This window comes from Gouania willdenowi, chromosome 13 (genome assembly GCF_900634775.1).
Source record: "Gouania willdenowi chromosome 13, fGouWil2.1, whole genome shotgun sequence".
Taxonomy (NCBI): Eukaryota; Metazoa; Chordata; class Actinopteri; order Blenniiformes; family Gobiesocidae; genus Gouania; species Gouania willdenowi.
Genome location: NC_041056.1, coordinates 8,367,414 through 8,384,910, shown reverse-complemented (window position 1 = coordinate 8,384,910; position 17,497 = coordinate 8,367,414). Strand labels below are relative to the sequence as shown.

The following is a 17,497-nucleotide window of genomic DNA, read 5'->3' as shown; positions in this document are numbered from 1 at the left end:
CAGTTGGGGCTGCCATAGTGTTTTTACATTCTTTGATTTTATCACATACTTAATATTGATGGTCATTAACTGGTGTGAACACACTCAAATCAATAGAATCGCTGTACTGCTACATAAATGCCTTAAAAGTGTTTGATAAAAAGCCAATGTCCTTCCATATTTGCGATATTTTACAAAAGCATAATCTATTGAGCCTAGAGAATTTTAAACATTTTAAATATGCCTGTTTTGTTTACAATGTGTTAAATGGATTAGGTCCACCTCCCTTGTATTTTCTGTATTTCTGTCATCTACCTAGGGACGATGTAAACAAGCCCTGTGACAATAATCCGACATGTTTACGTCTGTTTTTGTTGTTTCAATGCAGATGTTCATTAATGTGCATTGTCCCTATCAGCAAAAAAATAATTAGTCAACAAATGAACACTGGTGTACACACCACATTTATTTTAAATAATAAGGAAACTGTAATAAATCGAATAAAATTTTGATGATTATTGCTGGATTTTATGTGTGCCGTGACCATCCTTGTTTTCTCCCGTAGTCATATTGGGTGTTTTCTGAAGTTGTTGTGTTGACATTATTTCTAGGTCTGTACCAAAGTTTATGAAGAGAATGAAGGTACCGGATTACAAGGATAAGAATGTGTTTGGAGTTCCTCTGATTGTGCACGTGCAGCGATCGGGACAACCTTTACCCCTCGGCCTGCAGCAGGCCCTTCGGTACCTGAGGAGCCAGTGTCTGGACCAGGTCAGTTCTGTGCTCGCTCTTCATTTACGTGGCTTCTCAGCATAAGTATTATCAGTTTATTTTAAATCCAGAAGAGACGTTGAAATGAGCCTTTGTTTCTGCTTTTTAGGTGGGTCTCTTTCGTAAATCAGGTGTGAAGTCACGGATTCAAGCACTGAGGCAAATGAATGAAAGCTCTCCTGACAATGTGAACTATGAGGAGCAGTCTGCCTATGATGTGGCTGACATGGTGAAGCAGTTCTTCAGAGATTTACCTGAGCCGCTGCTCACCAGCAAACTGGGGGAGACTTTCCTCCACATCTACCAATGTAAGCAGTCAAATACATAAGTTTTTAAAGCTGTGCTCCCCATGATATTTTTTTTTATCAGGGAAAGACATAGTGTATATGCCTCATTGATCAATAAATTGAGGATCATTTGCTCAAAAAAAGACGGAAAGGGTTTAAATTGGCACGTTTATTTTCATCTGCACTCTAAACACTCCATTTGTTGAAATTTTGGCACATTGCATTGTGGGATTTGGCGTCGTAGAGATTGGTGCATGAAAGTGTGTTCATTCTGATATCACGCGGAAGATTTGCAACAAATTAAAACGAAAATGGCGTCAAGCCAATCATTGTCTTCCTTGTCTGGTGAAAAACCAAATAAATCACAGTCAGAATGAAGGAAAAACACTTCTATGCTTCCTGTTATGGGAATCCACATCCCACAATGCAATGCGTCAAAAAGTCAAGAAAAGTAGTGATTGTGGTGAAGACAAAAACAAAACTTTCAAGCTATAATTTTATAATTTTTCCTTTCTTTTTAAAGTGAATTATATTTAATTAATTGATCTAAGAGGCACACACTATGATTTTATTTAATAAAAAAGGCAGCGGCTATTTGGCCAGTTTAGGTCACGTGACTAAACCTAACCCTGTACGAATAGTACACTTCCTAAAAAAATATCATGGATTGCAGCTTTATGTTGCAGAAACACGTTAAGGCAGTGTTTTTCAACCTTGGGATCGGGACCCCATGTGGGGTCACCTGAAATGTCTAGTAATTGGTAAAAAAAAAAAAAGGTAGATAAAAACCGATTAAAATTCTATTTCAATTTTTTTTTCTTTCAAATACACATTACACACAATACATATCAAATAACTGTATCCTATGCTTCAACTTTCTCAAATATCAATCTAGTTCAAATAAAATGCACTTGTGACTAATCCTGGCTACTCTGTATTTCTAACACACTTTAATAAACCTAATCAAAAACTATTTCTATTGTATTCTTCTCATGCTAAGATGTACCAAAGGACCAAAGGCTGCAGGCCGTCCAGGCAGCCATCATGTTGATGTCGGATGAAAACAGAGAAGTGCTGCAGACGCTGCTTTGCTTCCTCAGCGATGTCACATCATCTGTGGAGGAAAACCAGATGACCCCCATAAACATCGCTGTGTGTCTGGCTCCGTCCCTTTTTCATCTTAACATCCTGAAGAAGGACAATCTGTCACCACGGTACCTTTTTTTTTTTTTTTTTATGAGGCTTTCTTTGTGTTACTGTTAACGACGCCGCGCTGGCTTCTGGTGTCTGTTCAGAAGGATAATGAAGAAGACATGTATGCAATCTATTACCTTCTGTGTTATTATCCTCACCTTTGACTTCATAAAGCGATGCATCTCAAATGAGTTGCAGGTTTTCCTCAGCCCCCAGGGTAGCATTGAATTGCCCACAATCTGGGTCAGTCCTTAAAGGACATGACACTCCTTTTAAAGCTCAACGTTTTATGAGAGTGTGCTGTGTACAAACTAAGTAAAGCTCTCTAATTTAGCATGGCGAAATTGTTGCTCAGGGGATCAAAGGAAGTTCCTGCAGAGCAGCGGAAGTGTTTGTTTTTGTGTAGACGCTGACCTGAAAAGCAAGTCCTAATAGCTTCTCTCTTCCCATAATCCTTCAGAGCCATGCAGAAGAAGTACGCCACGGGCAGACCAGACCAGAAAGACCTGAATGAAAACCTAGCAGCAACACAGGGGCTCGCTCATATGATTATAGAGTGCAATCGTCTCTTTGAGGTACGTGTGTTTGAGATATAGGCAAGAGTTGGACACTTAAAGCTGCAAGAGATGATCATTTTTATCAATAAAGGCATAGTTTAGGCCTCACAGATCAATAGATAAATTATTTGCTCACATAAAAATGTAAAAGGTTGAAATAAAAACTATTATTGTACTTTGTTGGAATCAATTTGGACATTGCATTGTGGGATGTGGAGTTCCATGGTTTAGGTACCCCCTTTCTCTTATTTCTGAATCCAAGTACCCCATTTGTCCTACTACAACATTTTTCTCAGAATTCTATGTAAAAGTCGATATGAGCTTATTACTCCTGTGCTGACCTCTCTTCACTGGCTACCAGTTCAGGTCAGAGCAGATTTTAAGGTACTGATGTTAAAGCAGAACTAAGTCACTTTTTTTACCTTAATAAATCCTTCACAGAGTCCCTGTGAGGGCAATACTAGTGTTTATGGGGTGATTGGGGGTCTTTCATCTACCTCTGCTGTCTCTGGCCAGAAAACAGCCCTTGCAACTTTCCCTGCCTCCGACCCGGTGGCAAGACGTACTGCTTTACGACAGCCCAATACAAACTAATGCTAGATTATGCACACGGTTGTCTATAAATTCACTTTTCTTAAACTTATATCGTGGCGGAGCCAGCAAAAAACAGCAGAGAAGACCTTTGTCCGAGGAATGGAGCAACTTCATGCAGTGACAGCTCAGCAGCAACACACAGCAGGCACGCACACACACTCACAACCCAGCGCTCCATGCATTCCATAGACGGATGCATGGAAGTGTTTTTACTGAATGACTTCTGCATCTAAATAAAATCTCAAAGGGAAGGATGAGTTGTATTTTGGAGATAATACAGTATCCAGAAGAAGTTTTGGAGCATAATGTGGATGTTTGGCTGGTTCTACAGCATCACCTGCTGGTGACTTTGCTTGACTCTAAACTTGGCAGAGGTTTGCGCTCTCTTGAGTTGCTTTTGTTCTTTCTGTGTTTGCCCCAAAAACTCTGCCAAAGTGACTTCCCAACACATTTCTGGTGTTTGCACAGACTGAAAGTGTGTTTATTTTGGTGTTTACACGAAAAGATCTGAAATTGAATGTCTGTGGTGACATCACGGGAAATACCGGGAACAAGCTACAACAAAAAGGTGTCAACACCGTCATTGTTCTCCTTTTCTAGCAAAGAAACAGTAAGAATGACGTAAAAACACTTCTGTGCATCCGTCTAGGGACTCCATATCTCACAGTCTAATGCACAAAACCTTTTGAAACACTGTAAACACTCTCTTATTGACAATGTCAATAAGAGAGTGTTTACACTGGAGATCAAAACACATATTTTGAGTAGCAATTTCACCTTTTACATTTTTTTTCCCAGCAAATCGTCTTTCATTTATTGATCTATGAGGCCTACACTATATATTTATGTGATAGAAAAAAAAATTAATCTCCAGCTGCTTTAAAATGCGACAACTAATTTTTTTTATCCTTGCTTATGTCTTCCTACACTCATTAGATCCCTCATGAGATGGTTAGTCAGTCACGTAATTCATACGTCGAGGCTGACATGCATGCACCGACGATTCACGAGCTGTGCAAGCAGCTGGATGATGATGATGGAACGTACCAAACCCATATGGAGGGAAGACTACAAAACCTGCTCAAAGAAGCCAGAGAGAAGTCCAAACACTGGGTGTCCTGCAGCAGCTCTGATAACACAGAACTCTATTACAACAAGGTTTGTAATCACGATAGATTTTAGTTTAAAGGGTACCTGTAGTGGAAATGTATGGAACAAAAAATGTGTTTAATGGATTACCAATAAAGACAATATGAGCAGTTTTTTAAAAAAAAAACAAAAAACCCCCAAAAATTGTTCTAAAAATAACTTTTTAGAACGGTTTTATACTTGGGGCATAAACTATGGGCAGCTGCCATGTCAATAACTGCATCCCCACCACATTGTTCCGTCTTATTTCCTGTCATCACAGTCGTTCACACTATTGTTATATTTTTATATTATATCCTAACTCTCACCCACTAACCCTTAACTCTTCTAACCGTTATCACCTGTGAAAATTCTCTGTCAGGTAGTGGGAAAACTTAATATGAAACACATTTTAATAATTGTTAACTACATGTGTAAGCCCTAGGGTTACAGTGTTTTGCATTTTTTTTTTTTTTTTATTGAAAATTGACAGTTTTTAGTTTATTTCCATGGTAACTACCATTACAAAGTCAATTAACTCAATTACAATTCAATTACAACGGCGGCAGATTTTAAAAATTATAGTTACGCCATAATTGTAATTAATTATCAACTATGCGTTCTAAAAAGTCCTTTTAGTGTGTTTTTTTTTTTTTTTTTTTTTTTACAAAAAGGGACCCATATTTAGTGTATTGGTAATACATTAAAAACATTTTTTGTTTTATCTATTTCCACTACAGGTACTTTTTAAGCACGTTTTCTCACATATCCTTTCTGCTTCACAAATGGTTTCCTGTCTCATGCGTTACTAAGGTAGGAGACGGGAACCCTTTAAGACGGTGGCGTATATCAGTGGAAGTGGAAGCTCCACCGTCTGTGGTGTTGAACCGGGTGCTGCGAGAGCGCCACCTGTGGGACATGGACCTGTTGCAGTGGAAGGTGTGTGAGACTCTGGACAAGCAGACGGAAGTGTTTCAGTACGTCCTCAATCGTATGCCACCCCATCCCAGCAGAGACTTTGTGGTTCTAAGGTGAGGACTGACGAGAAAAAAAACAAGTGCTTTTTCACTCATTATTGGGAACTATAACTAAACGTCTCTTTGTTTATCAAAGGTCGTGGAGAACAGACTTGCCTAAAGGAGCTTGTTCTTTGGTTTCTGTGTCCATTGAGCATGAGGATAGTTCTTCAGTAAAGGGGGTACGAGCCATAGTGCTGGAGTCTAACTACCTGCTGGAGCCGTGTGGCTCAGGAAAGTCCAGACTTACTCACATCTGCAGAGTGGATTTAAAGTAAGTTCTTCCATAAACCTCCCTCTGACAACAAGCATGAATAAAGAGACTTTGGTAGCACTTTACATGAAGTTTTATACATAAAGGCGGACATTACGCTGTCATTATTATGATATCACACCTGTCATTATCTTTAAATAGGTGTCATGAAGTATGTCATTAAGTGTCTTTAGTTACCCTATCCCCTAATCCCTAACCAGGGTTGGGGTTACCCTGGTTAGGGATTATTACAGCGTAATGTCAGCCTTATGTATAAAACATCACGTAAAGTGTGACCAAGACTTTTTTAAATGATGTTTAATCAGCATTCTTGTGGTATAATAAGCATATACTGTTTGGATTCTAGGGGAAGGACTCCAGATTGGTACAATAAAGCCTTTGGTCACCTTTGTGCGACAGAAGCCGCCAGAATCCGCAACTCCTTCCAGCCTCTGATCACAGATGGTCCAGAGACCAAAATCTAAAAAAAAAAAAACTCCTGTTTGTGGAGCTCCAGATTTGAGCCTTTGAGTCATAGCTTAAAAGCAGTAAAGCATAAAAAAACAGTGCCCCAGAACTAAAGCACAGTTTGTTTGTTTTGTGTGTGTGTTTTGTGTGTGTAAATGCTCTGGAAATAAGCCTAAACTCCTCCGTACTTGCACAATATCAGAAAATGACATCTTATAGGTGGTCAGCCTTAATAATCTATGGGAATTTAATCATCCTGCCATTATTTTTGTTTATTTTAATGTATTTACCTTTGGTGTTGCTAAACCTTTATGTTTAATTATCATCTTTAATTATATTATTTTATTACAGTCACTTTAATCTACAATGTCTAGGACATTAAAAGCCTTAAAAACGCTTCTGAGAAGCACGAACATGGTATTCATGTCAGATTTAAAGCTAAAATAAATATTGTTTGTTTGTATATATGAACATATGTAAATGAAACAAAGTGTAAATATTGTACATGAATGAAGGGAGGAAATGTATCATATATATTTTCTATAAATGGATTATTTTCTTCCTGTAATACATGTGATACAAAAATGTAAGCTGGATTTACGTTGCTTCAGTATTCATCATCATGTTGAACTAAAGTTGTTGTTTTTTTTTAAACTCCTCCATTTGTTGTGAAAAAGACTTAAGGTTTGACTCGATCACTCCTGCTTTAGGGTACTAGATTGTACAGTCAGGTACAGGAGTCGGTTTTTAATAAAATAAACAGAAAAAATATGAATTGCCTGAATGAACTCTTTTCTGGGGGGCAGTGATGGGGGGGATTGTTGGGGAACTTTCCAACTGCTAAAATGTGATCACATTTAAGCATTTAATGAAAATGCAAATAATTGTGTTGTTTTTTAGTATTTTTGATAATACATTTTAAAAAAAAAAAAAAATTCTGCAGACGCCAAACCTCAAAACTTTGAGATACACTTGCACAACGTTTCAACTAGAGATGCACAATATTATCGGCACGTTGATATAGGCCAATATAAGCTTTAAAATTACTGTAACTATTAGATATCAGTCATTTCTCTGACATAAATAACCAATAAAAATAACATGCTTTTCTTTCTTGATCAACCCATAGACATTATATACGTAAACGCCTCATCGCCTGTAAATAAAAATATTTTTAAAAATTATGAGGCAATCAACAATCAATCTCAAAGTAGAATTAGTCACTGAATTTAGGATTTTGAAACAGTTGGATTTTTCCTGTCATACTTACGGTAGCTGTGATATAATATGCTTGGATCTAGTAAAAAATAGTTTTACCATTGAAATACAAAATTTAAGTAAAATTTTAGTATATATTTTTATTCCCATTGCTGCTATAATGCTCTCCTATTGTACATTTTATTTATTTTATTATTTTTATTTCATATTTTTACTATCTTATTGTATTTTTATTATATATATATATATATTATATATATATTCTTTATACCTGTACTCTTGCACCACCAGTTGTCCTTTAATTTTGTTGTACATTGTGTGTGATGACAATAAAAGCCTTCTATTCTATGCTATTCTATTCTATTCTAGTGTAAAAACAATTGTCATGAATAAATATGACATGTTCTACGTAACGTAAGTTGGAGTAATTTTCTTATTTTTGCACAAGGGATGATTAATGATGTTACATCATTTTCAGCTTTGTTTTATACCTGCATTTGTCATATATGACTATAAGTTTGCAGAATAACACTCTACGTTAATTCCACAACAGAAACTGGATGATCTCTTTAATTATGTGTGTGGGGGAAAATATTGGTATTAAATTGTAAAATATTTTATTGGCCAATAATCCAATATCGTGCATCTCTGATTTCATTTGTTGCACATTGTACCAGCTTTATTTATGAAGCCCCTTATATATAGATATAAAACAAGTTAACAAAAAACAAATTCATTCATTCATTCATTTTTCTAACCTGCTCACTCCTTTTCAGGGTCACATGGGTCATATCTCAGCTGTCATTGGGCACTAGGCAAAGGTATATATTTAGTATTTATTTATACTATATAAAGAACACAAATGTGCTTTCAAACCAGTGTTGAAGGACGAGTGCAATGTTATTCAACCTTGGGGTCGTGACCCTGGAATTTAGATGGGGGCGCCTGAAATGTTAACTCAGCTTTATTTACATAGCGCAGATTACAACAAACTCATCTCAGTGCATCTAACAAAATATATGATCCATAGTAAGAAAGAAAGAAAGATCCAGTCTAGTAATTATTAAAAACAAAAACAAAAAATCAGTGATTAATTAAAATAGTTTTTATATATATATATATATTCAAAATTAAAACAACGCACAATATTAAACAACTGTATTTTATATTTTCACTTTCTCAAAAAATAATCTAAAATATAATTTATATATATATATATAATTTATAGAAATGATAAATACAATTTAATAAATAATAAGATATAGATGTAGATTATTATTTTTTTAAATCACTAATCATAGCTACTCTGTGTTTGTAACACACACAGTAAAACAAACATGATCAAAAACTAATTATTGAAAGAAAAATAAACTCTTCGGGGTCACCAGAAATGTCAAAAAATCCAAAAAAGTTTGGAAACCTCTGGAATAGTGCTAGTAAATGTTTTCATAAGAAAAAAAACCGAACAAATTGCATTTTTTTCAATATAAATTTAAAATAAAATGAGATGATCTTAATGGTATATTTTAAGATGTGATGTAACCGTGTTAGATGTGTTGTGAGCAGTGTCCTGCAGGGGGCGGCAGTGCGGCGAACACAGTAGCAGCTTTTTTTTTTTTTTTCTTATGTAGACGCGCGTGCAGAAACCGACGTGCACGTGCGCGCACTCGCACAGTCCTGTGTGAGCAGGTGAACTGGAGACGTAATAATACCAGAGGACTCAATCAAGTGTTAGGAGTAGATTCTACTGTCCTTTCTTTTTCTGGCTCTTTGCTTTTTGTTGAATTATTATTATTGTCATTCATTCTTCCAGGATTCCGCAAGTGGTTATAATTGTGACCATGTTCTGATTGAAAATCTTCAGTGAATCACAGAAATAATAAAAAAAGAAAAAGAAAAGGTCGCACAGAAAGCTGCTCAGACCCAGCGACAGACCCGGTGCACGATGCCCGGCTCTCTGTCTCTGTCTGACCGACAACCTCCATCAGCCTCAGCGGGGAACAGCAGCATGGTGTCCGGATCAGGGTCTCTGGTCCTCCCGGCTGGGATTATCTTCCCCTCGGTCCCCATCCGGAACATCAGGACCAAATTTGCGGTTCTGATCGGACTGATCCAGGTTGGAGAGGTTACACACCGGGATATTGTGGATACGGTGCTGAATCTGGTGAGTACAAATACACGTAAAACATGATTCATTCATAGGTGGAAACTATCAGTGTTTACTTTAACATGACACACAATGTTATTCTGAGGTCGTGATGGTTTCATTCCCCAAGAGTCCATTTCAGATGTTCAAATATGCAAATACAGCAAAACTCCTTTATTCATTCAGTAAAATGAAAAGTGTTAGTAAAATAATACTTTTGAAGTTCTGCGAAACATTTTCTTTACTTTTTTTTGTTTTTGTTTTAGCTGTTTATCATGCAGTGGTGTTTTCAGTTCAACTGATGGGTTTTCTACAAGTGATAATGTTCAATACACATACACACAGTATGATGTAATGTTAGTTTGAATGGATGTTGCAGTGATGAGCAACTTTTTTTTAATTATTATTATCATAGTGGAGGTTTGTTGATCACTTAGCATTCTGAATAATGACATATCTAAGCATTAATACAGAAAAGTGGTATTTTGTGTTTTTGGTATCATTTTCTGCATGTCATTCTGTGTTACTTGTGTTGTTTTGTGAGTTTTTGTTGTGGTTCTGTGCGTTTTTTTTTTTTTAAAGCTATGTTGTGTGTTTTCAAAGTCATTTTGTGTATTCTTGTTGTCATTTGATGTTTTTTTTTCTGTCATGTTGAATGTGTTCCTGTGATTTCTGTGTATTTTTTTGTTTTTTGTTTCTTTTTTGGTAATGTTAGCCTTTTTTTTTTTTTTTTTTTTTTTTTTTTTTTTTTTTTTTTTGCTATTTTGAGGATTGTGTGTTTTTGAAGTGATTTTATGTAATTTTTGTTGTAATTTTATGAATTTTTTTTTTTTTTGTCATTTTTAATGTTTTTCTGTGATTTCTGCATATTTTTGTGGTTCTTTATTGTTTTTTTATGTGTGTTTTTAAGATATTTTGTGTGTTTTGGAAGTCGTTTTGTCCATTTTTTGTTGTCATTTCATGTATTTTTCTGTCATTTTTAACGTTTTTCTGTCCTTTCTTTGTATTTTTTGTGGTTTTGTTTGGGTTTTTTGCTCATGTTATGCCTTTTTTAAGTTATTGTGTATATCTTTGGTCAACATGTTGTTTATTTTTCTACATTTTCGACCTTTTTTTCATCATTTGATGTATTTGTATGTCATTTTGAACATTTTTCTGTAATATCTGTGTATTTTGGTTTTTTGGTTGTGAATTTTTGGAGCCATTTTGTGAATTTATGCATGTTTTGGACGTCTATTGTTATTTTATGTATTTCTGTCATTTTGAACATTTTCCTGTAATTTCTGTGTATTGTTGTGGTTTTGTATTGGTTTCACTTGTATATTTGTGGTTGTAATTTTATCCATTGTCCTACATTTAGTGCATTCTTGTTGTCCTTTTGTGTATTTTGGTGTCATTTTGTGCGTGTGGGCCACACAAAATTAGACTGAGGGCCTTCTTTGGCCCTCAGGTCGTCTGTTACCCTGCTTGTGGATCCACAAGTTGTTGTTGTTCTTGTTCTACTTCTGTGAGTGCTGGTTCACCTTCTTCCCACAATTATATTGATCTCTTAGTTCATCATCTTTTCATCACCCCCCTCACCACACAGGGGAGTCCATTCTCACTGTGGCTTGTTTATTATAACTGCTGCAAAGTGAGGAATAATGATTTGGGCATCCGTCTGTTGGGAGTTTTCCCAGTGTGCCTGAATGAGCCCAGTTTCCCATCCTTGTGTACATCAAATCTAACCTGTTTGCACAGTTTTGCTTTGACCTTCTGCGTATGAATAGTTCACATTGTGTTTGCAGTTGTTGGTTTCTCCTTGTTGGCCACGCTACAGATTAATTTCTAACATTTCCTGCGCTGCAGTGATTGTCTGTGGGGACTTGGAGGGAATGCAGCCCCTGGCATGTTCAGATGATGAGTTGTGACACCTCGGTCGCTCACACACGCTGCACTGCTACTTTTCACAGGAAACGTGGAACAAGTATCATCACACTGAGGACTGAGGGGGACACTGGGTTGGCTTAAAGTTGCCTTTGTGTGCAGAATGTCCAGTGTAAACATTTGTGTTATTTTACTGTTTCCCATTACACAGTGTAGTCAGAGGTTCATTTTAGTGCACACGTATTAGAGGAAGGAGCTCCGGAGGACGAGAGTTGGTAGATTCTATCAATACTCAATTATTAGGCTTTACATTAGCCAAAATAAATGTAAATGTTTAAACAGCCTGTGCAGATTACAAGCCATGCTTTACTCAGACCTATAGGAGCTGCTGTGACTACAGATGTAGCTTACCTCCTCCATTATGGATGAATAGTGGTTTCTGTTAATGATACATCGGCCGGCCGATATCATCGGCTGACTTTTGCATTTTTTAATTTTATTTATTTATTTTTTATTAATTTATTTTTTAGTTTTGCGTTTTTTATCGGCATAGGCCGATGCGGGTTGCTGCGTCCGCCAATCCGCATTACTTCCAGAGAGCAGAAATAATTTTTACTTGTTGTCGTTCTTTCTCACCTTTGTTAATTTCAATAAATGTTCCTTTTTAAAAATTGAAACTCGTACAATTTGTTTTCATCATTGTGTAATTTTTATGACGCAAATCGAGGGAGCAAAAGTAGTATCGGCTCAAGAAAATCAGCAGCCCGTATCGGTCATCGGCTAAGGCTGATGGAAAAAAAAATCGGTATCGGCATCGGCCCTAAGAAATCCATACCGGTGTCATCTACTGAGAGTGTATATGTGCTCATATGAGCATGCGTGCACATGCGCACTACTGGAAAAATACTTTTTGACAAAAAAAAACCATTTTGTTTATTTTTGTTTTCAAAGTGAACAAACTCATGCTTTATTTATTTATTGGATTGGGTTAGGATTATAAACTCAGTACGTGACACCGGTTTATCCCTTGTTTTTGTAAAAACTTTGAGTCACTTGCATTGTTAATGTGAGTGAAACAGTTTTTTTTAATAAGTTCTGAGATTTAAACTTGTTAAATGTTTTTGTAGTTCATAAAGCTTACGATGTGTTATATATAGTGGTGGGACTAGATAAAAAAATAAAAATCTAATTAATTAGGGACTTTGTTATGAATTAATCTTAATCTTTATTTATCACATAACAGTATTTGACACAAGAAGCAAAAAATGAGCTTAAACAACATTGTTTATCATTTTCATCACCGAGTGCTAACATAATGAGTTTGTTCTAGCTGTCCATGCTAGCTGCTACATGTTTAGCATTTAGGTAGTAGCGGGGGCTGCAACGGTTTTCTTTCTTTTTTTTGCACAATTTGTACACAACTGGGCTTTTGTTTTCCATCCAGTGTTTTTATAAAATAAAATAAAGTAAACGCCCACGAAGCACAGCAACGACTTCTCCTCAGGTTCTCCTGTTACTTGTGTTGTGGTGTGTGCATCAGTATTATGGGTATTCCAGGAACTCCTGCAATAAGAGAGAATTTGTGCTGTTTAGAGTGCAAAAAAAAAAAAGCGTTATTTTTTTTTAATAATTAAATAATTACAATAAATGCGTTAAAGTCCCAGTCCTAGTGTTATGGTTAAAAAGTAATGTTGTTGCTGGTATAAGTATGACTGAAATAAAACCTCTTTCATCTCTTTTGCAAATATATATATATTTTTTTAAAAATGGGCTACATTTAGGATAACCTTTAAATGTCGAAGAAGGAAAAAAGATATATATATTTTTACGTCTGTTTGTTTGGAGCCTCGGTGATTCAGAACCAAGTGAAAATGTTGTTGAATGGCCCTGATGAGAGGGTTGCATTTCCTTTAATCTCTCCAGCTGCTTTAAAAGTACAACTCTGTCTGGTTCTTCGTAAAAACAGGAACATTTTATGATGAGGCGACTTGAATATTGTATTTCTCACGTAATATTTCTTATTTTTTTCCCTGCACATTGTGGGTTCTGGGCTCCATAAAGGAAATAATGGAAGTCAGTTTTGTAACTTAAAGTGAATTTATTTGTGACTGAGGGTTAAGATTCATTAGTCAGGGCAGACAGTTTTACATTAAGTTAATCATTTCAAAATTGTTATATGATTATCTTAATAAAGCATTTATTATTGCAGCCAGGATTGCCACAGTTAACCATAACTCTACCCATCATGCAAGTGTAAAATCAACAAATGATTTTGCCATAGATTTGAAAAAGACAATATTTTAAGATAAAATATCCAATTAATGCAGCCCCTTAAACCAAATAAATCTAAAAACACATAAAAAGAAACCAAAATTATGCAAAATGACAATACAAAATACTCTAAACCACAACAAAAATGCATTAAAAGACAACAAAAATGCACAAAAATAGACAAGATGACAACAAAAACAACAGAAAAATATACAAAACTACACAAATGCAAAGAGTCATCAAACAAAACAACAACAAAAAGGACTCAGAAAACACACAATACAACTAAAATACCAAAATTACACAAAAAACGCTGGAAAGATACAACATGAATTAAAAAAACATACAAAACAAGAGCACTCAGAGAGCGCAAACCTTTAGGTCAGCTCACCAAATATTTCTTCTGGATACTGTATCCACAGTAACTTCTGGATCATCTCCAAAATCAAACTCCTCCTTCTTTTTAACATTGTCTATCAGCTCACCAAAATCACACAAAACGACAGAGAATTTAAACCAAATGACTCAGAAAACACACAAAAAACTACAAAATGACCCAAATTACACAAAAAACACAGAAGAGATACAATGAATTAACATCACAGAATAAGAGAAATATACACACAATTACTCCAAAAACATATAAAAAAACCCACATAAAACTGCAAAACTACTCCAGACACACAATATGACTTGAAATATATACTGTAACTGAAAAATATACAAAAACCACAACTAAAAATACACACAAAATGACTCCAAAAACCAAAAAAAACGCACACATTAAACTGTTGTTCTCTCCTGTAATAATCCTCAGATTGGTCATTATTCTAAATGCTGACATGAACGTTGATAACGTGTCCCTCAGATCTTCAGATAGTCATGTTTTTGTCAGAATCAGAATGTTTTATTGGCATTTTTGATGAACAGAATTCACACCTAGGAATTTGCTTTGGCTTACATAGAATAGAATAGATTAAATAAGAATAAGAATAAGAATAAGGCATGCAATAATACGTTCTTGATAATAATATATTTACTAAATAAATATAATATAATAATATATACAATAAACATGTGGAACCGATTGTGAATAAAGTTGCCCACTCTTAATTCCTAATGGTTCCACTGGGAATTGTATTTTTTGAAAACATGTTGAACTGGACTGTTTTTTTAATCACTAGGACTCATGTCTGTTTTAATTTAGTAGAACCTTTTGTTTCTGATATATCAAAGGTTACACAAGGTTTTGTGCATTGGCTTACAGTGTGTTGGCCTCGTCAGATTTGGCAAAGTAATAATGATAGTTAAAATAATAATAATAATAAAATCAACTATTAAATAAAGATGTGAAGGTCAAGGTTTGTTACTGATAGAAAAGAAAAATCCAAGCTAGAATTTAAGTTCTGCAAAAGCCCAGGTTTTCATTAGGACCATTATCTTAGTTTTTCATGCCTGTGGGTGATTTTAGTTCAATTTCAGTTCAATTTCATGCTTCACCTTTCTGGCCAGTGCACCGCAAAGAGGAAATAAATGTGGTTTCAACTTGTTCAACATGAAAACTTCTAGAAACACTTTGAAAGAAAAGAAATCCGACTGGAGAAAAGAACCTTGTGCTGCAGCATTCCTTTCATTTGTCAGTAATTTGACACTAAACTGCCATGTTTCAATTGTTCAGACTCAGTTGTGACTAGTTTACCATTGATTTGCATTGCTATGCTACCTGCACCAGCGTACTTTGGATGATGACACAATCCCAGATGCACAAAGTGTTTTATAGGTCTGTTGCTGCATTGTTAAGTATATGAGCAACACTAGCTGCCAAATCAATTATTTCCATTAGCATAATGATATTACATTGGCTGCCACCGTTATGTTTATGACAGGGCAATGATGCACACACACACACAGCTCTGAATCATATTTACTGATCCTGAGTTTTTTTTTTTTTTTTGCGTGGTGGGATCCTGTTTGAGACGAATCTGTCTGAATCTGAACCAAATAACGAGAGGGCGTGCTCTGAGGTAAAACACATTTTTTATTCAAGACGTTTAATAAAAGCCAAATTAGTGAAGATGAATGTTCTGTCAGCGCTAAGCTCTGGAGATTAACTATCAGCGCTAAACACCACATTGCTTATTCAAGTGATTAGCATTCTGAATCAGAACAGTGTTATTTTCAAAGATTTACGGATTTCAATTAAGAAAATACCTGTTTCTGATGACTGAACTGTGTTTTAAACAATAGATTTATCATCTCTGGGTAGTCTGTAATGACATCTAACAGGTGCAGTTTGGGTAATATTAAAGAAAAAAAGGGTTTAAGTAAGAAAATATATACATTTAAAACCAATTTTGACAAGATATTCAATAGTTTTATTTTTATTATGAAGGTATATTTGTTATTTATGCAAACTCAAGGCCCAGCCCTTTAGAGCAGGGGTTCTCAACCTTGAGGTCAGGACCCCATTGGGAGGGGGTCACCAGATGCCTTCAAGAAACTAGGAATATTTTTTGAACAATTGTACCCTATTTTTGCTTATTTTTACCCTTTTTATTGAACTACACCAAACTTGCCATATTTGAATTTATTTTCATCACTTTTTCTTGCCATATTTTTGCTCCTTTTAATACAATTTTGTCTCATTAATTCCATTTCTGCCACTTCTCAACCAAATTTCAATCCCTTTTCTGCACATTTTTTTCTTTTTGGCATTTATAAACCCATTCCACCACTTTTCCCACTTAATGTCTCATGTTTCTATCTTTTCTACCTTGTACATATATATATCTTTATTACTTTTTAAATTATTATAATTATTGTTACTATACTTTTCTATTCATTTGTTTGGTTTTGTTCTTTGTTTCAAAATAGTTATTGTTTTTTGTAGCATCCAGTGTGGTGAGCAAAGTAGGAATTTTATTGTGCGGGAAAACATGTTTCTTTACTGTGCACATGACAATAAACACTTGAATATGTTGACCCATTATTGTCACTTTTAACCTCTTTTTTTTTTTTTTTGCCACATTTAAACCTTGTTTTTGCCAATTTAACCACATTCAGGCTTTGTCATGCTTCATGCCCATTATTTTCTAGTTTCAACTAATTGTTCCTTTTTTTTAAAATTACATTACGACAACCACCCCTCCCCCATTTTTGCCACTTTTAAGCCAATATTAACACTTTGATCCCTTTTTACCACTTTTTCTGTTTATTTTTGCCCACTCTAATTTGCTGTTTTTAACCAAGTTCTGTGGTTTTTTTTAAAACCCCATTTCACCACCTTTTCCACCATTTTTGGTCACAGGATTTTACATCTTTAAAAATGAAGATCACTATATACTATGGCGCAAATAATAATAACTTTGCCATGCTTTTTATTCCACCACTGAAGTCATTTTAAACGGCAAACTTCTACTATTTGTGAAATCCTTCAATTTCTCAAACAATCCCATAAAATTCCCCCAAAATTGGTCACAAGATCAAGGAATTTAGCAGTGAAGATCTTCCTGGAACTGATATCTGTCGTTTATTGCTTGCATGTGCATATTATTGTAGTTAGAAGTGCAAACTAAGGCACAACATGTTGAATGTTCTTTTTTTTTTACCCATCTATAATCAGTTTGGCCCCTGAGCGAAAATGAGTTTGACGCCCCCTGGTTTAAAGGAATGTAGACAAAGCTACATTTATAACAATTATAATGTTTTGTTTAATTTCTCTTTTGTTTTTTAAATTCATGGAAAATTAA

General features: G+C 35.2%; 2 protein-coding genes across 8 annotated transcripts in view; both read left to right on the top strand.

Moving 5' to 3' along the window:
• Positions 1–7,228, top strand: part of stard13b (StAR related lipid transfer domain containing 13b) — an 87,505-nt gene extending 80,277 nt beyond the window's left edge. For all 7 annotated transcript variants that reach the window (XM_028465655.1, XM_028465660.1, XM_028465654.1 and 4 more), the window contains 8 exons: positions 591–750; positions 860–1,058; positions 2,038–2,251; positions 2,692–2,806; positions 4,319–4,540; positions 5,324–5,541; positions 5,624–5,800; positions 6,147–7,228. In XM_028465655.1, the coding sequence (XP_028321456.1) occupies positions 591–750; positions 860–1,058; positions 2,038–2,251; positions 2,692–2,806; positions 4,319–4,540; positions 5,324–5,541; positions 5,624–5,800; positions 6,147–6,264 (1,423 nt within the window). In that variant the 3' untranslated portion in view covers positions 6,265–7,228. The remainder of the gene's footprint in view (positions 1–590; positions 751–859; positions 1,059–2,037; positions 2,252–2,691; positions 2,807–4,318; positions 4,541–5,323; positions 5,542–5,623; positions 5,801–6,146) is intronic.
• A 1,927-nt stretch (positions 7,229–9,155) lies between these two features.
• nbeab (neurobeachin b) overlaps positions 9,156–17,497 on the top strand; it is a 314,839-nt gene continuing 306,497 nt past the window's right edge. The window contains exon 1 of the mRNA XM_028465652.1: positions 9,156–9,629. Coding sequence (XP_028321453.1) covers positions 9,411–9,629 — 219 coding nt within the window. The 5' untranslated portion in view covers positions 9,156–9,410. The remainder of the gene's footprint in view (positions 9,630–17,497) is intronic.